Source organism: Elephas maximus, chromosome 2 (assembly GCF_024166365.1).
Source record: "Elephas maximus indicus isolate mEleMax1 chromosome 2, mEleMax1 primary haplotype, whole genome shotgun sequence".
Classification (NCBI taxonomy): Eukaryota; Metazoa; Chordata; class Mammalia; order Proboscidea; family Elephantidae; genus Elephas; species Elephas maximus.
Genome location: NC_064820.1, coordinates 13,532,709 through 13,557,614, shown reverse-complemented (window position 1 = coordinate 13,557,614; position 24,906 = coordinate 13,532,709). Strand labels below are relative to the sequence as shown.

At 40.6% G+C, this 24,906-nt stretch overlaps 1 protein-coding gene across 2 annotated transcripts in view; it reads left to right on the top strand.

The window, feature by feature from the left end:
* The window catches only part of CTNND2 (catenin delta 2), a 1,201,869-nt gene that overhangs the window by 935,384 nt on the left and 241,579 nt on the right, over positions 1 to 24,906 (top strand). For both annotated transcript variants that reach the window (XM_049861022.1, XM_049861014.1), the window contains exon 12: positions 11,396 to 11,579. In XM_049861022.1, coding sequence (XP_049716979.1) covers positions 11,396 to 11,579 — 184 coding nt within the window. The remainder of the gene's footprint in view (positions 1 to 11,395; positions 11,580 to 24,906) is intronic.

Here is a 24,906-nt window from a genome sequence, read left to right as displayed (position 1 = left end):
AGGCCAGAAGTCTGAAATCAAGGTGTCAACAGGGTTGGTTACCTCCAAAGGCTCTAAGGAAGATCCTCGGTTGCCTTTTCGAGCTTCCGGTGGTTGCCAGCAATCCTTGGCTGTCCTTGGCTTATGGCAGCATTCCTCCAATTTTTACCATTGTCTTAACATCACCTTTTTCCCCTGTGTGTGTTTCAGTGTTCTGTATGTCTGTCCTCCACTATACCAGAAACTGAGTGTAAGGCCCACCCTATTCCAGTATGATTTCATCTTAACTTGATTACATCTGCAAAGACCTTGTTCCAAATAAGGTCACGCTCACAGATACTGAAGGTCGAGTCTTCAACATACCTTCTTAGGGGACATAATTCAACCCACAACACCCTCCCACAGCAATCTTCTGTTGAAATTTTACATCATATCATTTTGGACTCTTAATGGAATTTATCACATACACTGGGTAGTGCTAGTTTCATTTTTTATTGAGCAAGTGTTATTTTTTAGCTTCCCAGGTGGACTCTGTTTAATTTACTGTATACTCCCCAGAGTGCCTAGTGATACTGTGCTTTGATAGGCGCTCACAAAACATCTACTGAGAAATTAAAACTACAGCAAGTGGCAGAAGGAAGTAGTTAGAATTTTCCCCAAATGTATAATTTGGATAGGGGATCAGATTGGGGAATATGAGGCAAAAGAAAATAAACCTACAAGAATAGATGTTCACATTTGGAGTTCTGGGAAGGAAGCTCAGAAATCTAAATTTGAACATGATCAGCAGAGATTATAGTTGAGTCTTAATTTTCTTATCTACTGTCATCATATTTTCCATGAAAAAATAACCTCTAAATACAGTGTCTCTAGAAAACAAGATCATTTGGAGTATGAGAGCCTGTGTTTTTGTCCCAGCCCCACCTCTCACAGATGTTGCCTGTCCTTGGAGGACTTTGTAACCTCTTTAATCTTTAGCTAGGAATCTGTAACAGGATATAAGGAGCAGTCCCTATTTCATGGGGTGGTAGGAAGGATCCAACAAAATAATACATACAATATGAGAATGGCTCAGTAAATGAGAGTTTATGATTATGACTGGTGTTATTATGATGGAATATCAATATCGAACATTGTTTTAACTGAAAATGAGACTTGATGTTAAAATTAGGGTGGTGGATAAGAGAAGGATTTAGTTTTACAATTATCCTTCATCTCAATTTGTGTGTATTTTTTTTAATTGGTGTTATTCAGTGTTTTTCACAGATTGTAGCTGTGCTTTGTTTTTTGGTAGAGGTCAGTAGAATTGACTGCAAGAGAAAATATTTGTAAAAGTTGTTTCAAAGCAGACTGTTATTCGTTCTATAAACTCAAATGACTTCTTGAAATTTCTCAAGGTACATTAACTAAGGCTAAAAAGAAAATGGCAAAAGATGAAAAGCAGAACATCCTTTTGTGTTCATGGATTCTATTTCAAAGGATTACGAACCACATCACCTGTCTCCAGTTTTAAGTAGCAAATTTATGTGCCTGGAAACCCTGGTGGCGTAGTGGTTAAGTGCTGCGGCTGCCACCCAAGAGGTCAGCAGTTCAAATCCACCAGGCACTGCGTGGAAACTCTATGGGGCAGTTCTACTTCGTCCTACAGGATCACTATGAGTCGGAATCAACTCGATGGCAGTGGATTTGGTGTTCGGGTTTGGGCATTTGTCTGACTGTTCATAGGCACCATGGACAAAACTATCTCCAACCTTCAATTTCATCTTCTAGTCGAATGACTTTGGACAAGTGATTGAACATCTTTGTGTCTCAGTTTTCTCATCTGTACAATGAGATTGGTTGAAGAGTTACTGTAAGATGCTTAGCAAAGACCTTAGTACATAATAAGAACTCAGAAACATTAGGAATTTTGGCCTGTTATTAATTTTCAGTGTGGTCTTATTTTGGAAACCTTGCTCAGGCATGCCCTGTGATAATTTGAGATTTTCATACTGTAACATTATCATGACCAAACAACTTCATTCATTTATTGGTTCTTTCATTTGATTGTTCATCCATTCAGTAAACACTTATTGATAGCCTTCTAAATTCTGAACTATTTTTAATCTTGATTATGTGAGCACTGAAGTTAAAACCGCATTCACTGTTTCCCAACTGTGGCCCTTTCTACTCTGCCACCATGTCTTCTTTATGCCTGCTGTCCTTTGACAGCAGTAGGAACCAAGAGTGCTCATTAAAATGGCTTCATTAGTAAAGAATGTCCCCAGCTGTCCTCTTTCCATTCTTAGCAAGGATTCTTAGCAAAGGATGCTCTTCAAAATTTATTTTCAGTTCTTGTGCTGTCTCCAACATGTGGAATGAGGTGTATGTGCTAACTATAGTAGATGGAAACAGAGGAGGGTTAAACCCACTGCTGTCAAGTCGATTCTGATTCATAACGACCCTATAGGACAGAGTAGAACTGCCCCATAGAGTTTCCAAGGAGCACCTGGCAGATTCAAACCTCTGACCTTTTGGTTAGCAGTTGTAGTACTTAGCCACTACGCCACCAGGTTTCCAATTAAGGATTAGTAGTTAGAAAATATGGCCGTGGCGATAGAAATGGTGCAGGAGACCACATGATAGAATTTTGGAAGATCAGTGACTTATTCATTGCAAATACCATTTTTAAACAACTTGAACAGCGACTCTGCACATGGACCTCACTGGATGGAATACTGGATGGAATACTGGATGGAATATACAAGAATCAAATTGACTTCATCGGTGGAAAGAAGTAATGGAGACGTTCAATATCATCAGCCAGAACAAGGCCAGGGCCTGACTGCTCATGTGAAAGTACAAGTTAAAGCTGAAGAAAATTAAAACAAGTCCACAAGAATCAAAATATGACCTTGAGTATATCCCACTTTAATCTAGAGACCATCTCAAGGGTATATTTGACACATTGAACACTAACGACCAAAGAAGACCAGATGAGTTGTCGAATGACATCAAAGACATCATACATGAAGAAAGCAAAAGCTCATTAAAAAGAGAAGAAAGAAAAGATCAAATTGGATGTCAGAGGAGAATCTGAAACTTGCTGTTGAACATAGAATAGCTAAAGTGAATGGTGGAAGAAATGAAGAAAAGAGCTGAACAAAAGATTTCAAAGGGCAACTCAAGAAGACAAAGTATTTTAATGACACGTGCAAAGACTTGGAGTTAGAAAAACAAAAGGAAAGAACGTGCTTGGCATTTCTCAGGTTGAAAGAATGGAAGAAAAAAATTAATGCCTCAAGTTTCAATATTGAAAGATTCTGTGGACAAAATGTTGGATGATGCAGGAAGCATCAAAAGAAATTGGAAGGAGTACACAGAGTCACTGTACCAGAAAGAATTGGTTGACTTTCACCCATTTCAGGAGGTAGCATATGATCAAAAACCAATGATATGGAAGGAAGAAGTCCAAACTCCACAGAAGCACTGGCAAAAAACGAGACTTCAAGAACTGACAAAATACCACTTGAGATGTTTCAACAAATGGATGCAACTCGGAAAGTGCTGACTCATCTATGCCAAGACATTTGGAAGGCAGCTACCTGGCCAACCAACTGGAAGAGATCTGTATTTGTACCCATTCTAAAGGAAGGTGACCCAACAGAATGCAGAAATTATGGAATAGTGTCATTAATATCACACGTAAATAAAATTTTGCTAAAGATCATTCAGAAATGGTTGCAGCAGTACATCAGCAGGGAACTGACAGAAATTTGAGCCAGATTCAGAAGAGGACATGGAACAAGGGATATCATTGTTTATGTCAAATGTATCATGGGTGAAAGCAGAGAATACCAGAAAAATTTTACGTGTGTTTTATTGACTATGCAAACGCATTCTACTATATGGATCATAACAACTTAGGGATGACATTGTGAAGGATGAAAACTCCAGAACACTTAATTGTGCTCATGCAGAACCTGTACATAGACCGAAAGGCAGTTATTCAAACAGAACAAGGGGATGCTTCATGGTTTAAAATCAGGAAGGGTGTGTGTCAGGGTTGTGTCCTTTTACCATACTTACTCAATCTATATGCTGAGCAAATAATCTGAGAAACTAAACTATGTGAAGAAGAATGCTGCATCAGGATTGGAGGAAGACTCATTAGCAACCTGTGATATGCAGATGACACAACCTTGCTTGCTGAAAGTAAAGAGGAATTGAAGCACTTACTGATACAGATCAAAGATTACAGCCTTCAGTATAGATTACACATCAACATAAAGAAAACAAAAATTCTCACAATGGGACTTTATCATAAGCAACATCATGATAAATGGAGAAAAGATGGAAGCTGTCAAGGATTTCATTTTACTTGGATCCACAATCAATGCCCATGGAAGCAGCAGTCAAGAAATAAGATGACATATTGCATTGGGCAGATCTGTTGCAAAAAAGGTCTGAAAAGTGTTCAAAATCAAAGATGTCGCTTTGAGGACTAAGCTGTGTCTGACCCAAACCATGTTTGTTTGTTTTTTTTTCTTCAATCGCCTCATATGCATGCAAAAGCTGGGCAATGAATAAGGAAGGTGGAAAAAGAATTGATGCACTCGAATTGTGGCGTTGTCAAAGAATACAAGAACGAACAAATCTGCTTTGGAAGAAGTACAGCCAAAATGTTCCTTAGAAGCAAGAATGGTGAGACTTCATCTCACATACTTTGATGAGGAGGGACACCATGCTTGGTGAAGGACATCATGCTTGATAAAGTCGAGGGTCATCAAAAAAGAGGAAGACCCTCAATGAGATAGATTGATACAGTGGCTGCAATAATGGGCGGAAACACAGCAATGAATGTGAGGATGGCACAGAGCAGTCTTCCGTTCTGTTGTACATAGGGTTGCTATGAGTTGGAACTGACTCAATGGCACCTAATAACAAAAATAACAATAGACCAGGGCTAGTTTTTAGAGAGTATAAAACTCAGCCTGGGTGTTTTGATGACACTTTTTCCAGTTCTGGCATACCCAAGGTCATTTAGAAGGCAGTAGTTCCAGGCAAACCTAATTTTATATTCCTAGCTGTTGGTCTCCTGGGAATTGAGAACTGCAGAACTGTATGGTTCATTTATAAAACGCCATGATTAAAAATGAACCCATGACTTTCACAGATGGCTACTACCAGACAGCGACATCCAGATTATTTTCAAGTGCAATCACTAAAAAAAAAAAAATTAACACAGGATGAGTGCCTTCCTTCTTAGATAGTAGCTGTATTACCTTGTCCCCAGCTGGTGACGAGCGTCGTTTTCCATGACTAACATTTGCCCTCTTACTCCTTTATTGTGAAAATTTAATCGAAGGATTTGCAGATGATTTGACTCTTCATACTACAATATAGAATAGACAGAGAGATCATACATAGCGTTATCTGAGCTTTAATTGTTTCTTCAAAGAAAGTTAGCTTTTGCCTTTAAACTTAGTTCTAAGTAAAATTAATCTAGGCTCTGAAAACAACACTGAGGACAATTTTTTTAAATCTAATCAAAACTTTAGGTCGAACATAGACCTCTTATGTATGCTAATCTATACCAGCTTGGTCTCGATTTTTAAGGTATGTTTCTGGCGCTAAAATCTGAATATCAAAGTCTTTCTGGGATCACTTTTGGCTTTGGAACCAGACAACACCTCAATATCGATGGCTGTATCTTACAACAAAGTTTTTTCTTGAACTTCAGAAATGAAAACATCTCATGGGACCCGGGTGGATTTAGTCAGCTTAAATCAGAACTTGCCTGGTGTGTAACAGCAAAGATCAGATGAACTTTCAAATTAAAGGACAACTCACTCTCCGTCTGTACTGGTGTTATCCAAATTCCGTACACATTGTGAATATACACGAGAACAATTCTGCTTCATTCTCAGCATTTATGTATATATGGTTATTTTAAAAAGTATTTTGCATTTGGACAAGAAATTCTAAACGGCCATAGTAAGATGACATAAATAATAAATAAATAAACCCATTGCCATTGAGTGTGACCGTATAGGACAGGGTAGAACTGCTCCATAGGGTTTCCAAGGAGCTGCTGGTTGATTAAAACTGCCAACCTTTTGGTTAGCAGCTGTATCACTTAACCACTGTGCTACCAGGGCTCCGGTGTATGGTTGACTATCACAATCCAATTCCTCTTTCCCTCCCTTCCCATGTGCCAGTCCTAGCATCATCTCATCAGCATCACTGCAAGACTCTCAGAATGGTTCAGCAAGTCCAAATCCTAAAAGGTCAAAACTTCAGCTAACCCCTGTAGTCACTGCAGCTTCCTCGTCTGGAGTATTTATGAGGAGAACTTGTCAGTATTTGTTCTGGTCACCACATTACTGGGACTCCAAAAAAGGAAATCTGAGTTTTGGCCTCATTGACTACTCCTTATTTTAGCAACATTTTGGTAAACTTTAATATGGACTCAAGATAAACACTTTTATGTTTAAAAGCATCGGATTATGTAGCATGCAAATCTTTTCGGGGGTAGCGTACAAACCATCTGGAAGGACCCTCAGAGACAGTTCCAATTCATAGCCACACCCCAGAGGTCATTACTTCTTAGGTGCATGCTGGTAGCTGACCCCTCCGTGAAAGCACCTCTATACATGTACCCAAATGTTGTGTGCATAAACAGGCACACACACAGCCCAACAGGAATCAGGGTGTCATGGGTTCCAGGTTTTGATCAGACACCCCCACCATTGACAGACTCAAGGTGTAAACAGGTAGGGAGGAAGAAGGTAGTGCTGGGCATTGTGCTTGATCTTACAGCACCTCCACCTCCAACCCGACCTAACCTTGACTTTTTTTCTGTCTTTTCACCCTTCCTGAGGTACGCAAACCATCACGCTCTGAATATAATAAATGATTGATTTATTGAAAATAACTCTCAATGAGTACACTAAGTTAATTTATAATTAATTGGTTAATGTAAAATAAATTTTAAAAACATCCGTTTAACGTAAATTAAGCCGTTTTCCTGTGGGTTTTGGAATGTGCATCACCCATGTTAGGAGATTGCGTTTAGGTCTAAAAATTGAAACAAAAAGCTGAAAGCAAATCAAGGGCTTATGGTAATGAATTGCAGGGCCACAAGGCAATATTTGATGTTATCGAGCCCTGGTGGTGCAGTGGTTAAGTGCTCAGCTGCTCACCGACAGGTCCAAAGTTCAAACCCACCAGCCGCTCCTTAGGAGAAAGATGTGGCAGTCTGCTTGGACAAAGATTACAGCCTTGGAAACCCTATGGGGCAGTTCTACTCTGCCCTATGGGGTCGATATGAGCCGGAATTGACTTGACAGCAATGGGTTTGGCTTAGTTTATTATTAAGTAAGAGTAAGTGAGTCATGCAAACTGTTAACCAGCTTGTGCTAATGGAAAGGTTAGAAGTCTGCTCAGAGGCTCCTCAAAAGAAAGACCTAGAGATCCGCTTCCAAAAAATCGCCCATTGAAAACCTTATGGAGTGCAGTGCGACTCTGACATGAGTCAGAATCAACTCGCTGGTAACTGATTACTGGTTATTATTAAAATTCTTCTTTTTTTTTCCTTAATCTTTTTTTAAAAGATAGTTTTTATCTCTTTCAGGATAAAAGAAACCACAATTACCCTCTACTACAACAAAGTAAAGGATCAAATGAAAGTAATTAAGATTTTATTAAAGCAATTTTAATGAGCCAATTACTGCTCATGAATATGGATAATCGCAAGGAAAAGAGCCATCCTGTGCCTGAAACAAAAATTGGCTATGTTTTAAATATATTTAATATACATAATTAGTTATTTAAATATCTTCTCAACTAAAGCTACTGTCAAAATTATATTTGAAACGGCAGTAATTTTGCATTTGATAAGGGAAAGCTATTGATACAAGTAATAAAATAAAATCGTGCATTTGGCAGATTATATCCCAGACAGTCATCTGGAAGACGCTGGCATGTTTTCATCAGGCAGATTAAAATTTGCTAGTGACCGCCAGCCGAAATACTAAAATATTTTATTTTACCTTCAGGTAAGAATAAAAGGGTTTGCTTTTTAGGAATGCTGAATGCCAGTGCAAACTCAATTTACTCCACAGTTTTTGATGAATTGAACTTTAGCGTTACCTTGGCTCCTTTAGAATTATCAGCGAGTTAATATAAGACAACCACCCAAATGTCACACCAAAGATAAGCCTTCTAATGCTAAACTGATGAATGTTTTCTAATGACCTCCACTTTTCTCTACTAACTAGAAACAGACTTTCTATAGAATCAAGGTATATAATCCTATTTAAATAACATTTTTTATTCTCATTTGGATTTATTATTTATAACATCACATCTGGCATCTGCTCTCTTATTCTTTCAAATCATTGCTTTACTTTGCTAAAGCAAAAAAAAAAAAAACCAAACCCACTGCCATCGAGTCGATTCTGACTCATAGCAACCCTTTAGGACAGAGTAGAATTGCCCCGTAGGGTTTCCAAGGAGCGCCTGGTGGATTTGAACTGCCGACCTCTTGGTTAGCAGCCATAGCTCTTAACCACTATGCCATCAGGGTTTCCTTATTTTGCTAGTGCCATAATATTCAAAGAATGTTTGTTTAATGCTTGGAGCCCATGGCATTCTGTCAGGGTTATATCATCCGTTTATTATGGCTTCTATTCATTTGGCTCCTATTTGGTGAGCACATAATGGGTGTCAGGGAGTATGCTGGGGATTCACTGATGAGCACATGACAGACATCCCAGCTTTCATTCTGTGAGCAGGACCTGTGCATGTGTCTGTATGTTAGAGAGGGGGCAGGGAATAGATGACAGAAAGTAAACAAGTAAATAAAAAGCATGAGAAATGTTAGCTAGCAACAAGGTCTGCTGAAAATGAAAATAGGAGATATGACAGCAAGTATCTGGGAAGATAGTTTAGACTGAGTGCTTGCCAATTCGGAGAAGCTTCTCCAGTTGTAGCATATGTAAGGCCGCATGTGGAAACAGTGGTGGTCCGGTGGTAGAATTATCGCCTTCCACGCAGGAGACCCCAGTTCGATTCCCAGCCAGTGCACCTTATGCGCAGCCAACACCTGTCTGTCAGTGGAGTCTTGCGTGTTGCTGTGGTGCTGAACAGGTTTCAGACGAAGATGTGCTACAAAGAAAGGCCTGGTGATCTACTTCCAAAAATCAACCAATGAAAACGCTATGGATCACGATGGTCCAATCCACAGCTGTTCACAGGGGTGGTGCCGGACCTGGCCAAACACAGCATTGACCCATTTTAGACTTCTGACCTCCAGAACTTCAGAATATGGCTTTGTGTTACTTTACACCACTATTTTAACTATTTTATTTAAACGTTTCTATCTTACTGATTTAGCTTTTAGAGGAAATGTGTCTTACAGTAAACATATCACACATATTTTCAACATCTACGAGGCTAATTTTCTTGTATGGGTGTTTTCAGATTATAGTTTGGAAACGAAAAAACTCATGGTTGGTTTCTGTATATCCTACATTGTCTACTTAGAACAGACACAAAAACTTTGAAATGATATTCTTAAAAGTTATCCTAAAATGCTAGGGTAGACATTCATTTTATTTTAATGTGATTTGTTTGTTTTTGATATGCTTTATTTTTTAGAACCATTTCAGTTTATAGAAACATTGCCCAGAAAAGAGTTCCTTTGCCCGTTCCTCCCTCGACAGGCTCTGCTGTCATTACCACCTTGCTTTAGAGCCTTAATGTGCTTTTTAAAAAGGAAAAACCGATTAGTTTACTACAGAAAATAACTTTTGTGAGACTACAAAAGAATGAAGGTCATCACTGTTATTATTTAAATTCTCCAAAATTTAGTAAAAATGTTCTTAGTGGGATTAATAAAGAAACTGCTTCTTTTTTATTTAAAATAATTGCTTATGATAATATTTCTAATATTTCAGTTCAGCCCAACTCAGAATATACGTTTGAGTACCTTCTGTTTATCCTTGAGTGTTTTCGTATACTTACTTTAGGATGCTAAAAGCAATACAAAAACGCACACAAAAGTGTTTAGGAACTAGTCTGGGTACAAAGACAAGCAAACAACAACAACAAAACAGTTGCTGTCGAGTTAATTCCGACTCATGGCACCGTTAGTCACTTTATTTAGTTATTAACAGTCAAACACTATCAACTTTCCACTTCATAGTATTAAGGCCTTTGGATAGCTCGCCATGTGCAATACCAGAAATTAATAACACAGTTTCAGAAGTAGATGCGTGCTGTTTATTTTACCCATGGCACTCCTGTTGATGAAACAAAACCTCATCTGAGTAGAATATATTGAAAGCTTGTTAAATAAGTTTGAAGGTGTCTTTCTAAAGACAACCGCAGTATTTTATTCACAATAGCTGCAGTGATGGTATCTTTTCAGGTTGGTCTTCAGGGAGTATATAGTCTTTCTTTCATGGGAAAAGAGAATGTTATTCTGTCTTTTTACCATTTTGTGTACTGTTTTGAACAACATATTGAATGATTATCTAAAAAGGCATTTTCAAATGTTGTTATAATGTGTATGGAATACTTTTGACCTTTTCACAATTTAGTCCAATCATAAGTTCTCTTTAAGAAAATTAGGCTTCGAACAGTTCATCTTGCCTAAAATTTTGCTTTTGCTCTGCCGATATCAATCATTGTTATACTCTGTCCATTGCAAATATGCCCTCCACTTTCTCCTGGTCCCTTCGAAATTATTTAAGGCAGAACATTCTATAGGTTCTCTTGGAGCATTGCTTTCAGAGAAAAGCTGACAAAGCTGTTGAAAGTGACAGTAAATTTTAATTTCTAATTGGGCCAGTTGTCATCAGAGCTGATGCTGGTTCTTCTAAGGTCCTCCCTGTTGGCGGCTGCTTTAATAAGGAAGCTGAGAGAAACAGAGACCATGTGTACACGTTGCTCTACTTTTTTTTTTTTTTTCAATAGCCAGTGGTTATTGAGTTGATTTCAACTCATGGCGCCCCATGTGTGTCAGAGTAGAACTCTGCTTCATAGGGTTTGCAGTGCCTGGTTTTTTGAAAACAGATCACCAGACCTTTCTGGCCTGCTTCAAATGACCCTTATGTCTCTTGGCTCGAATTTGGGAATTCACATCCATCGTATTGATGGTAAACGGAAACTTGGTTGGTACCCTCAGTTCAATCAGACCTCTCAGCCTTGGTTACTCTCCGTGTTGAAACAAAGACAGTCATACCACAAGTTCTCTGCCCTCTTGTCTGGTTTCCAGTGGGTGCACACAGATGCTCTAAAATTAAGGGCCCATACTAGGATGTCCATCCACACTCTTAGACCTCCCTGCCAGCTTTCATTAACTAGAACAGGGAGAACTGTTTTGAGAAAAAATACTGGCCACCAACAAGCTCCTTTGTGTCTCTTGCAGGAGTCCTTTGGAACCTCTCATCATGCGATGCTCTCAAGATGCCCATCATCCAGGATGCCCTGGCAGTGCTGACCAACGCGGTGATCATCCCCCACTCCGGCTGGGAACACTCGCCTCTTCAGGACGATCGGAAAATCCAGCTGCATTCATCACAGGTGCTGCGAAATGCTACTGGGTGCCTAAGGTCAGTCCTCGGGGTCCTGACGGAGCCGCTCCGTGGCTACACACGCCCTCTTCTACAGGCTCCCCATGGTGTTCCGTCACCTCGTACTCCCTCTGCTTCCGTGACTTCTGTCGCTGGTTTACTAAGGACGAGACTGTTCTGCAGAGATGAATATGGGTATGGCAAGGGAGTATAAGAAGTTAGCAAAAAAGAACTTCCGATCAGGTTCTAAAGAGCTATAGGCATCTTCTACTACCCTACATGTAATTCTCTCTGTGACTACAAAAGCCTCTACTTCTTAGAAAGAGCTCTTTCATAAGGCCGGTTGTGTTCAGCCCTTTTTAAATAATGGAAGTAGCATATGTGCCGCAATTCTCTCCTAATGCATTTTTACAAAGAAAAAAAAAAATGCTTCCTCAAAAGTCTGTTAAGATTTCTTAGAGTCATCTTAGTGTTTTATTTAAATTTTACTCTTAACAAAGAAAAAGAAAAAGCAATAATCAAGATTCAGTGCTTCTTAAACTCTGGACACTACGTACCCAAGGGTGTTGTATTTTGTACCAAAGTTGGAAATCTCTGCTGGGTAAACTTAATAAGGGGTTGGGGCAAAAGAGTGTAATTTAAAACACCTAGTCAAAGAGTCTGTATTTCAGAAGTAAAATGTATGTGATTGCTTTAGCTCGTGGCTCAAGGCTGCAGTTTGTCCTGTAGATGGTCAGTTTCTAGGTGTAAATCCAGTCTCCCCTGAGAAGGAGCTCAGTCCCATCAGTGGCATTCATCATCACGAGCTCATGACTGTGTAGAACAATGTCCTGGGCTCCATTCTTGAGCTGGGTGTGTCTGAGTTTGTGAATGTGTATATGCAAGCAAGATGAGGAAAGAGTTTACCACCATAAATATCTGTAGGCATGGCCGGGTATCAATGGGTACTTCTGACGAGGTTACTTCTTCTCCAGGTCAGGAAATAATGAACTTTGATATGACTTCTCTGGACCAGGCTATAGCATAAGCCAGATTTACAGTTCTCCCAAGCCCTCTCTTGAGGCACCCATTTTATAATCTCTTAAATTCTATTGACTCTCAGAAATCTCCTCCCCCGTCAGATGAAATACAACTCTTCCTAAGCTAAAGCTACAGTTGCGCAGTGGGTAAGCGTTTGGCTGCTGACAAAAAGGTCGGCAGTTTGAATCTACTGGCCACTCCTTCGAAACCCAATGGTGTGGTTCTACTCTCTCCTATAGGATCACTGTGAGTTGAAATCTACTCAGCGGCAACAGGTTAAGCTAAAACTAGGCACTTCTGACACTTCATAACTGGTTTTCTATTTCAGTTATTTGCAACTGCCCTGAGTATTGTTTCTCCTTCTAGTTTCCCCTACTTGCAAGGCGTTATACTAAGGCAAGGATCGTGGGAGGGAGTGCCACCGAATCAATCATAGAAGTATAGCCAGTGAAGACCTGGTTAGTTCTGATAGTTAGAGTCCTCTGTGAATAATATAGTAGTGTAATTACATATTCATGAAGTCTGGCTTAAAGGTGTAGGCCACCAGCATTATGAGAGTATATTCAACATGATTTATTGAAAAGTCAGATGAAGAAGCTGGACTGGTGTAGTTCCCTGGGTCCCCTTTGTAAGCTGTCAGCCTGAGTGTGGTGTTTGGGACATGACCCAGAGCAAAGTTAGTGCAGACCGGGATGAATAACCATCCTTCCCTATTCACAAACAGAGTGGCTCCTCCCTGGCGTCTTCTGCACCGGGCCAGGAGTGGCCACATCATACCAAAAAACCCACTGCCGTCGAGTCGATTCCGACTCATAGTGACCCTATATCATAAAAAAAAAATCATAGGAAACAAAAAAGGAGGGCATGTGGTTTGGAAAGAGTTCCATGTTGCCCAAACCAGGTTTCTTTAACCAGGGTACAACCAGGTTTAGTATTTTCCTACTTTTCTGAGTTTATCATGTGAGTGACAATGCAAAATCGATTCACATATACTGAATATTTAATTTCTCCCTTAATTCATCAAACACCTGTCCTTTTATTTGAATATGTTTATGAAATAATTCCACACTGATGAGCAAATTGGACTAGGAGAGGAGGAGACAGCCCTAAGATGGGGCTAAAATGCATTTATCAAATAAAGGCTTGGCAGATGAAAGGTTTCAAGAGCTGTCACTGTCATCTGTCATTTATTCTTAGAACCAGTGTTGGAAACACATCACCATAACCACAGATGTTTATATCATCATGGAAGAGTCTGGACTGTTTACATTCTTGATTTATCTGACAAAGCTTAGATCGTTATTTATGTTAAAGAAATTATCTCTTATGCTGCTTCTGCCTGTCACCCATTTTATCCCATGATGGTTTGCCGAGTGCCTGCTGTATGCAGGGAAGCAGAAATAAACATGGTGGCCATTGCCTGTCAGAAACTCATAATCAAGTAGAAGAACATGACACCCGTACAATTAACCAATAAAAAAGAAAAACAAAAACCAAACAAATCAAACCCATTGTGGTTGAGTCAGTTCCAACTCATGGTGACCCCATGTGTCAAAAAGTAGGGTTTTCTTGGCCGTAATCTTTACATAAGCATGTTGCTAGGCCTTTCTTTCATGATGCAGCTGTGTGGGTTGGGACTGCCAACCCTTAGGTTAGTAACCCATCATAAATTACTTGCATCACCTGGCGACCTATCCAGTAAAATATCTTAGTATTTGTCATTGTTGTTAGGCACCACTGAGTCAGGTCTGACTCGTAGCGACACTGTGTGCAACAGAACAAAACATTGCTCAGTCCTGCGCCATCCTCACAGTTGTTATGTTCGAGCCCATTGTTGCAGCCACTGTGTCCATCCATCTCATTAAGGGTGTTCCTCTTTTTTTCTGCTGACCCTCTACTTTACCGAGCGTGATGTCTATCTTAGTCATCTAGTGCTGCTGTAACAGAAATACCAGAAGTGGATGGCTTTAACAAAGAGAAATTTATTTTCTCACAGTCTAATTTTTAATAGGTTACAAGTCCAAATTCAGGACGTCAGCTCCAGGGGAAGGCTTTTTCTCTCTGTCTGCTCTGGAAGAAGGTCTTTGTCCTCAATCTTTCCCAGTCAAGGAGCTTCTCAGCCACAGGGACCTGGGTCCAAAAGACGCTCTCTTCCCCTGGTGCTGCTTTCTTGGTGTTATGAGGTCCACTCTCTGCTAGCTTCCCTTTCCTTTTATCTCTTGAGAGATAAAAGGTGGTGCAGGCCACACCCTTAGGGAAACTCCCTTTACACTGAATCTGAGTAAGAGTGGTGTTATAGTCCCACCCTAATCCTTTCAACATAAAATTACAATTAAAAAAATGGAAGACAGCCACAAAAACTGGGAATCATGGTCTAACTAAGTTAATACACATATTTTTGCGGGGACACAATTCAGTCCATGACAATGTCATTCTCCAGGGATGGTCCCCCCAATAACATGTCCAAAGTACATGAGACGAGGTCTCACCATCCTCACTTCTAAGGAGCATTCTGGCTGCATGTCTTCCAAGACAAGTTTGTTCATTCTTCAGGCAGTCCATGGTATATTCAATATTCTTCACTAATACCATAATTCAAAGGCATCAATTCTTCTTTGATCTTCCTTACTCATTGTCCAGCTCTTGCATGTATATGAGGCTTGGGGTCAGGAACACCTTAGTCTTCAAAATCTTAGTGGTATTTTAGTGAAATGATTAGGGTAGTACAGAAGGAAAAGCTGGGGGGTGAGGATTAAGTAACTCAGCCAAGGTGGTCAGAGAAGGCTTCAAAGAACAGGTGATATTGGGGATAAGCATAGAAAGGACCTCATCAGTCAAAGAATAGTGCACTGGAAAGTGTTATGGCCAGAAAGAGGGGCAGGCAGGCTCTCGCACAGATATGAGAGAAGTTGTGCCCTATTGGAGGATGGGGATGTGCTCTGTGACCCTGGGAGTCTTCAGGAAATACAGCTTGCAAAGTAGTTCCATCACAGATGATGAAGGGCCATCAAAGCAAGGCTAAGGAGAATGGACTTGAGTCTGTGAGGAGAGCTACTGGGGAATCTCTGAACAAGGGAAGGAAATAGCTACCCCTGGGGGCAGTGTACCTGACCAAGTTTGGAGTCAATAGAAGGAAACACCGCCCAGGCCTGTGCCATCCTTACAATTGTTGCTATGTTTGAGCCCATTGTTGCAGCCACTGTGTCAGTCCATCTCATTGAGGGTCTCCTTCTTTTTTGCAGACCCTCTCCCTTACCAAGTATGATGTCTTTCTCCAGGGACTGGTCCCTCCTATTAACATGTCCAAAGTATGTGAGGCAAGTCTTGCCATCCTCACTTCTAAGGAGCACTAAGGCTGTACTTCCAAGACAGACTTCCTCATTACCTTAATTGTATAAAAGTCCCATATTTGCATGTTATAATTTCTTTTCCAATATGCCATATCCTATGAAGTCAGGCTGAAATGTAAGTATATGATTCAGGATTTTTTTTTTTTTTTTTGTAACAGAGAACAAGTTGTATTTGGCCAACAGAGAAAAAGTGTGTGTGTGTAAGAAAATATAAGACTCTGGAGAGAATTATGACTCGTTTGATATAAACCAAATTAAGTGTCATGAATGGTAAATACTTCAAGTCCCTTGGTTTGATTTATGGAGATTCTACTGTGCTGAAGCAAAGAAAATGAGTAATTAAATATATATGCTAAAATACAAAATGTTTCTTAAGTAGTGAACCTCTCTTTCTTAGGTATATTCTTTATTAGGAAAACATTTAAAAAAAACTAAGGTGTTATTGTCGAGGGCCATTCTGTTATATTTATTTTCATTTATTTTCCTTTATATACTTCAGCTTATAGAAATTCCTACATACATGTTTAAGTCTTAGGAGTTAACTGTGAGTAAATCTTTGCCATAATTATACATTTTATAAATTTGTTTTGAGATTATGTGTTTTTCATTACCTGGTGGTGTAGTGGTTAAGAGCTACAGCTGCTAATCAAAAAAGGTCGGTGGTTCAAATCCATCAGGCGCTCCTTGGAAGCCCTATGGGGCAGTTCTTCTCTGTCCTATGGGGTTGCTATGAATCAGAATCGACTTGACAGCAATGGGTTTGGGTTTTTTTTTTATTATTATTCACTATCAAACAATTCTTTGTATTAAAAAAAAAAAGTAGTAAGGTAGTACAAGGTCACTATGTAAATATTTTTGATATGTGAGTTTTGAGTTACATTGGATGCAGTATCTGTCCTGAGGGGTGTTTTTCCTGGTACTGGGTTGGAACAGAGTGTCTTCTTCCTCAAGTAGTGTAGAGAAAGCCTCTAATTTATGAAATTTTCAAAATCACGAGGAAAGTGAGGAAGTAGATAGGATCTACGTGAAACAAGACTGGCCATAAATTGTGAACTGTTGAAAGTGGAGGGATATGTGGGGGTTTATTACAGTGTGTGTGTGTGTGTGTGTGTGTGTTCCTTCATTTATTCATTCATTCATATTTTCCAGGGTTTGAACTAGCAACATAATAGATGTGTATTAAATTATTTCATAATTCTCAAGAAACTCGATTGTTAAATAAAATTAAAATGAGTATTTACAGTGACAAAACTCCTGTCTTCCAAGGAGCTAAAAGTTCTGCTTCAAATGTAGTGTTTATTCTCATATTTATTATAAGCTCAGTAAGCTTATCTTTAGGAAGTCATGGAGCCGTTACTCTAGCCCTCATCCTGACTCTCGATCCGGACTGCAGAGGGAGGAAACACAATGTTATATGGTATAGATAGTTGAACAAAACAGCAAGGAACCAGATGAAGAGTGACAGCACTTTCCTTTGTGTTTCTGCCTTTCATTTGCTTGTGGACCCGCTGACTGGGCGTCATCCACTTGGCCAACGTCCCTTTGCCTTTAGTTGCCAGCTGTCGTCTCCCTCCCCTCCTTTCTAACTTCCCATCCTCCTCTCCTAAGGCCCCAATTAGGGACTGGGTAGGTGGCCTGGGCACAGTCATGTAGCCCCCCCATAAGACCTTTCTGCCCACCTCCATCTTAAATCTTGATTCAGACAATCAGACTTATTGGTACCCTTTTTTTTTTTTCAGATAAGATTATCTTTAAGTTTTATTCTAGATGATGAAGTTGATACTTTTCCAGTATTCAGACTCTTTCACTGATTTCTTTAACAGGAGTTGGTATTTTTGGCTTGTTTCTGTAACTGTAACCAGAAATACATAAAGAAAATGAAATGTGAAAGAAAATGAAACTTTTTTGCTAGGATGGTATTTCCTAAGCTAGTGTAGCTTATAAATCCAGTAGAAAGAGCTTATGGTCAGGAAAAGCAAATTTATCAGGGCATTATCAGAGTTATTGGAACCCCTGGGTGGCACAGACAGTTAAGTACTCAGCTACTAACTGAAGGGTTGTCAGTTTGAATCCACTTAGAGGTGACTCAGGAGAAAGGCCTAGCCTTTCAAAAGATCGTGGCCATTGAAAACCCTATAGAGCACAGTTGTATTTTGAAACCCAGGGGATCACCATGAGTCGGAATCGACTCGATGACAACTGGTTTGGTTTTTGGTTATTAGAGTTACTGGTTTTGATTTTTATTCCTAGCAGGATACAGACTTGTTTGTGGCATTTCAGGGTGGGAAATCAAGATAATGAATTTGAGCAACTGCTGTCCTAAAGGAGACTGCCTTTTTATTTTTCACAAAGAAAAAAAAATGTTATGTATGTGGATCGTACCACTCTTAAATGTCCAAAAGCATAGCAAAGATAAATTGAAGTTAGTAAAATATGTCTAAAACATGGTAAGCTAAAATCTGGAAAGCTAACATGGTCTCATCTTGAGACAGTTTCATAAAGTCTGTCCAGTTTCTTGGGCCTTGTCTTTGGCAGTAGATGTTGTGCCAAAATCGAAAGCTGTGCCCCCCAGATAGACTCTAGAAGAGGGCCCACTCCTGGGGAGCCTTCTGAAGGACAGACACTCTAAGTAGGCATGGTAAATCTGCACGGAAAGGTGTCATACTGTGTTGACATAGCAAAAATGTAAGTATATAGGAAACAAAATGAAAAGCCAATGCCCTTAGTTCTTTTTCTATTTAAAATTCATTTTGGGGTAGGAAATGGAATTTTTCAAAAGTGTCTCTGTTTCTGAACTGTCTGTCACTGAGGAAAGAGGGTAGAAATGAAAAAAATGAAATTTCTTAACATTTGTTGGAGGAGTGAGTTGATAAGAATGATGGTGACCAGATTGTAGCATGCCAGGAAGTGCTGGCAGGTGCTGACGATGGATGTTAGAGCTGTGGGTGATTAGAAAGGGGAAAGGCTTTCTAGAATCTTCCTTGTTGTCCACTCACACCCCTACACGCACTCATATGCACATGCACACACACACTCATACACACATGCACACACGTACACACACGTGCACACACACTCATACACACGTGTGCATGCACACACACATATACTCATGTACACGCTCATACACACATGCACACACGCATACATACATGCGCACATATACATACACTCATGCACGTACACACACACTTCTATCACCGTCTCCCTCATTCCCCCCCTTTTCTAATTTTGCCTTTTGCTCCAATTCTATCACATACAAGCTTTAATTTTTAATAAAGGCCATTTTTAAATATCATCTAAAATAAATGTAGTACAGTGTTAGCAAGCCTTAGAGCATAAATATGAGTAAGTTATTTTGTTTGTCTTTTCTTCATTGTGTGATTAGAGTTTCTCCACTCCTCCAGAGAAACTGCTTTCATAGAGCAACAGTCAGGCTCCTCAGACCTTGAGGTGGCGTGAGTACTAGACTCAGGATTGTCTCATTGAACAATGGTCAATTAAATGTCTTTCTTGGCTTACCAAAATCGGGTATCGACAGACCACGGCCTGAACACTGGCTCGTGCCAGTCAGACTGGCTCAGCTTATGGACGAGCTGATTTTGGCTAAGGTCACCCAGTAAGATACGGAGAGGGAGCCAGCAAAGCCAGGGGAGCCACTTGAGGACACAGGACAGGGAGAGAAGAGGGATAAATAACTCACAGAAGCCCTGTGTTCCCAAACAACGCAGAGGGGGAGTTGTCTCTGTGCACAGGCTATTCCCCTCCATGTTGTTGTTACTGTTAGCTGCCATCAAGCCAGCCCCGAATCACGGCAACCCCATGAACAGTGGAACAAAATGCTCTCTGGTCCACACCATCCTCGTGATTGGTTATGGATTGGACCACTGTAATCCGTAGCATTTTCACTGGCTGATTTTCAGAAGTAGATCACCAGGCCTTTCATGTTAATCTTAGACGTATAGGAGCTTTGCTGAAACCTGTACAGTATCATAGCAGCACACAGGCTTCCATTGGTGACTGTGTGTTGACCAGGAATCAAACCTGGGTCTCCTGCATGAAAGGTGAGAATTCCACCACTGAACCACCAATGTCCCTCCATATCATAGGTATAAAACAAAACAAAACACTACCTGTAGGGGGATTGAGCTCTGCAAGCTCAGATGTTCCTGCCTCAGCTAAAGAAGGTTCAAATCCAACCTTGCGCGTGAGTGGCAGTTAAACAAGAGGCTCCTTGTGTGGAACTCAGTTCTGTGTATTCTGCTCTTGTTTATGATCCAGGCTTTCCTGTCCCTCCTGACTTTGACTAGCTTCTGAATATCCCCCTGGGTAACCTCGAGTGGATTTGTAGTCAGAGGTCATTCTGGACTTGTCAACGGGGGATGTGATGTGGTACAAGTGTCATTGAAGGAAGTTAACTCGGGCAGCTGTTTACAGAATGAACGCTTTCAGTATTTCTTGTGAAACATGACTGGGGTTCCCATTTAAAATATCACAAATTAATATCCTAAAGATTCAGAGTGAGCGCTGGGTAAGGCCTCTAAGCGTCCTTTTTTAGTTTGTAGGCTACCATTAGCTCAATAAGACAATCTGGTCTCCATCCCTGTAGAGTTATATTTAGTCAAGGATACTTAGGACTTTATCTTCAGCCACCGTATTTGCATAAGACTGGCTTTGCTAACTTCCACAGCTCGTTTCCCAGCGCCGCTGCATCATTTATTTATTTTTATTATTCTATTCTCACTGTAGCATCTTGTCCTGAAGGACAACAATATACAGTCCTAATTTTTCCCATCTATCTTTGTGCATACAAGAATATTATCAAGCCTGCCAAAGGATCTGCACTGCGCCTTTGCTTATGAGTGTAATTAAACTCACACACCCCCAATTAGTCATTTTAACCCATATAATGGATGAGCTCTTGGTCCCACAGCACCACTAATTCTCTGAGTGACCTTGGGAAAACCCCATCACAAAGTAGCGCTAGTGACTAGCACACTGGCTGGAGAGTGCCAAGGACATTGTTTTATCTGCTTTGCTCTTGCGTTAGCCACAGGTAAGAAGAGGGGTTGGTATTATTTTTATATTAACTTCAGTTGGCTGCCAGCGTGAATCATCTATTAAAAAGGATTTTTTTGTGGAGTATTTTTAAAAGGTAGCTTACCCCAGTTTCCTCCTGCCCTGGGGTGGGTTTCGGCTGAAAGGACACTCTCTATCCAAGCACTTAGAAAGGTCGAGACCTAGCCTATGCAGATGCTGTGAACAAATGAGACTGTACCCACTCACCCCACTTGTAGCCCATGTCCCCAAACGTGGTTCCAAAACAAAGTAAACTCCTTCCCTGAGCAGGTTGCCGCTCCTGATCTCTGTATCTGTTGTGGATGGGACGTGAGTGGTCTCCTTGGATCCTGGCTCAGCGATGAAGGGAGGGAACAGAGAGCAGTGGAGTAGAAGAGTTCAGAAGTAGAGCATCTTAGAGCCACATCAGAGAGGATGGTTGGGCTTCCCACCATCAGTGACAAGGGCTCATACCTCTCTTGGTATGCCCCAGCACTTCCAGCTCACCTCCACCCAGACCAGCCAGAAGGAGGCAGCAGTTTATACTACAGTAAAACTTGCGAAAGCTGGGGCTTATGTAAGACGCAGACTTGTCAGAGAAGGAAAACTCAAATATTTACCATTAAAATGGGCGCTAGGAAAGTGGTAGGACCAAACCCTGTCAAAGGCGCGAAACTTTCAAAACCCAGAAAAGCAAGGCAGCCCCATCAAGTTCCAGCTCTCACAGGTTTCACTGTGTTATAGTTGCTTGAACTGTACCAGGCTCCATTTATCTCACTTCAGTGAAATAATTTTAATAAATTAGTACATTCTCCTAACCAGGTCACATTGACCCGTATGAAGTAAATTTTTATTTTATTTTTATCATGCTTTAAGTGAAAGTTTACAAATCAAGTTAGTCTCTCATACAAAAATTTATATACACCTTGCCATCTACTCCAGTTGGAAACCCTGGTGACGTAGTGGTTAAGTGCTACAGCTGCTAACCAAAGGGTCAGCAGTTTGAATCCACCAGGCACTCCTTGGAAACTCTATGGGGCAGTTCTACCCTGTCCTACAGGGTCGCTATGAGTCGGAATCGACTCAATGGCACTGGGTTTTTTTTAATATACTCCCCTAATGAGACAGCACACTCCTTCTCTCCACCCTGTATTCCCGTATCCGTTCAGCCAGCTTCTGTTCACCTTGCCTTCTCATCTCCCCTTCAGACAGGAGCTGTATACATAGTCTCATGTGTCTACTTGAGCAAGAAGCTCACTCCTCACGAGTATCACTTTCTGTCTTATAAAAAAAAAAAAAAAAAAACCAAACCCATTGCTATAGAGTCAATTCCGACTCATAGCGACACTACAGGACAGAGTAAAACTGCACCATAGAGTTTCCAAGGATTGCCTGGTGGATTTGAACTGCCAACCTCTTGGTTAGCAGCCGTAGCACTTAACCACTATGCAACCAGGGTTTCCTTCTATCTTATAGTCCAGTTCAATCCCTGTCTGAAGAGTTGGCTTTGGGAATGGTTCCTGTCTTGGGCTAACAGAAGGTCTGGGGAACATAACTTCTGGGGTCTTTCCAGTCTCAGTCAGACCATTAAGTCTGGCCTTTTTAGGAGAATTTGAGGTCAGCATCCCACTGCTCCCCTGCTCCATTAGGGATTCTCTGTTGTGTTCCCCGTCAGGGCAGCCATGGGTTGTAGCCAGGCACCATCTAGTTCTTCTGGTCTCAGGCTGATGTAGTCTCTGGTTTATGTAGCCCTTTCTGTCTCTTGGGCTCATAATTACCTTGGGTCTTTGGTGTTCTTCATTCTTCTTTGCTCCAGGTGGGTTGAGAACAATTGATACATCTTAGATGGCCACTTGCTAATATTTAAGACCCCAGATGCCACTCACCAAAGTGGGATGCAGAATGTTTTCTTAATAGATTTTATTATGCCAATTGACCTAGATATCCCCTGAAACCATGGTCCCCAAACCCCTGCCCCTGCTACTCTGGCCTTTAAAGCATTCAGTTTATTCAGGAAACTTCTTTGCTTTTGGTTTAGTCCAGTTGTGCTGATCTTTCCTGTATTGTGTGTTGTCTTTCCCTTCACCTAAAATAGTTCTTGTCTACTATCTAATTAGTGAATACTGTCTTCATCCCTCCTTACCCACTCTTGGAACCATCAAAGAATATTTTCTCTTAGGAAGTAAATCTTGATTCATTGTGCAATATAAATCAAAATAATACTTACCCCCTACCTTAGTTACCTAGAGCTGCTGTAACACAAATACCACAAGTAGGCGGCTTTGAAGAACAGAAATTTATTTTCTCACAGTTCTGGAGGCTAGAGGTCCAAATCAGGGTTTCGGCTATGTTGATTTCTTCCTCATGGGTAGCTGCAGGTGTTCCTTGGTACCTTGGCTTGTAGAGGATCCTTGTGTGTCCTCTGTCTTCCCTCTGTGTGTGTTTGTGTCAGATCTGCTCTTTTTATAACTCAGAAGTGATTAGGTTTAGGACCCACCCTACTGGGATATGACTTCATTAATGTAACAAAAGGAAGCCTCTGTTTATGAACAGGATTACATCCTTAGGTCCAGGGGGTAGGATTTCAACATGTATTTGTGGGATACAGTTCAATCTATAACACTTACCTAATCTAAAAATAAAAAGCTACTGTTAACTTTTTTCTTCTGTTTCCAAGTGGAGATGATCACAAAAATATTCAATAGAAAATGTTCAATATGCGGGCTGACACCCTCCTTTTTTTTCCTCCCAAGGAGTGGTAGATACTAACAGAACTTCAAGAAATTCCCTACATAGCAGCACGAGAATTATAAAGGTCAATTAATTAAATAAATTATTCTTGAATTGTGGTTCATATAGTTGACTATATTAAAGTCTTATACTTTGATGAAATCATAATTTTTTTAACAAGAAAAACTGGCTGTTAGAATATCTCTAAAAATATTTATCTTCAGTCCTAACTATGGAATGTGTATATGAAATGACCTTTGATGATAATTATTGAATGTGTATATGAAATGAGCCCTAATTCTGCTACCAGCTTGTCCATTGGCTATATCGTCTTGGCCTCAGGTTCTGTAACTGTCATGGATTTAAATGTGTCCCCAAAAAATGTCTGTAAACTTAGCAGGGCCACGAGTCCCAGTATTGGGTGATTGTCCACAGTTTTATGTGATTTCCCTATATGTTGTGAATTCTATCACCGTGATGAAATAAGATAGATTAGTGGCAGTCATATTGATGAGATAGCCAAGATTACATAGTGTCTTAAGCCAATCTTTTGAGAGATAAAAGAGAGAAGCAAACAGAGAGACATGGGAACCTCATACCTCCAAGAAAGCAGTGCCAGGAGCAGAGCTTGTCCTTTGGACCTGAGGTTCCTGCACTGACATGCTCCCAGATCAAGACTGATGGCAAAGACCTTCCTCCAGGGTGGACAGAGAGAGAAAGCCTTCACCTGGAGCCAGCACCCTCAATTTGGACTTCTACCCTACTGGACTGTGAGAGAATAAACTTCTCTTGGTTAAAGCCATCCACTTGTGGTATTTTGGTTATAGCAGCTCTAGAGGACTAAGACAGTGGCTATAATAAGCAGGTTTGAGCTTGATGTTCTTGATGAGATGTGAGAGGAAGTGCAGAGCAGAAGCAAGGGGCCAATTTGCTGACCCTTCAACCTTCCTCAAGTGGCCATCACACCGTTGAACACCATACATAGTCTGTAAGTCCTGGCCTTCGGCCTTACTTGGTTGGAAACTGGTCTGTGAAAGACCATCAGGAGGAAATTAACTTCTGGTGTATCACCTGCTATAACTGAAACCAAACCCATTGCTGTCGAGTTGATTCCGACTTATAGCAACCCTAAAGGACAAAGTAGAACTGCACCATAGGGTTTCCAAGGAGTGCCTGGTGGATTAGAACTGCCCCATAGGGTTTCCAAG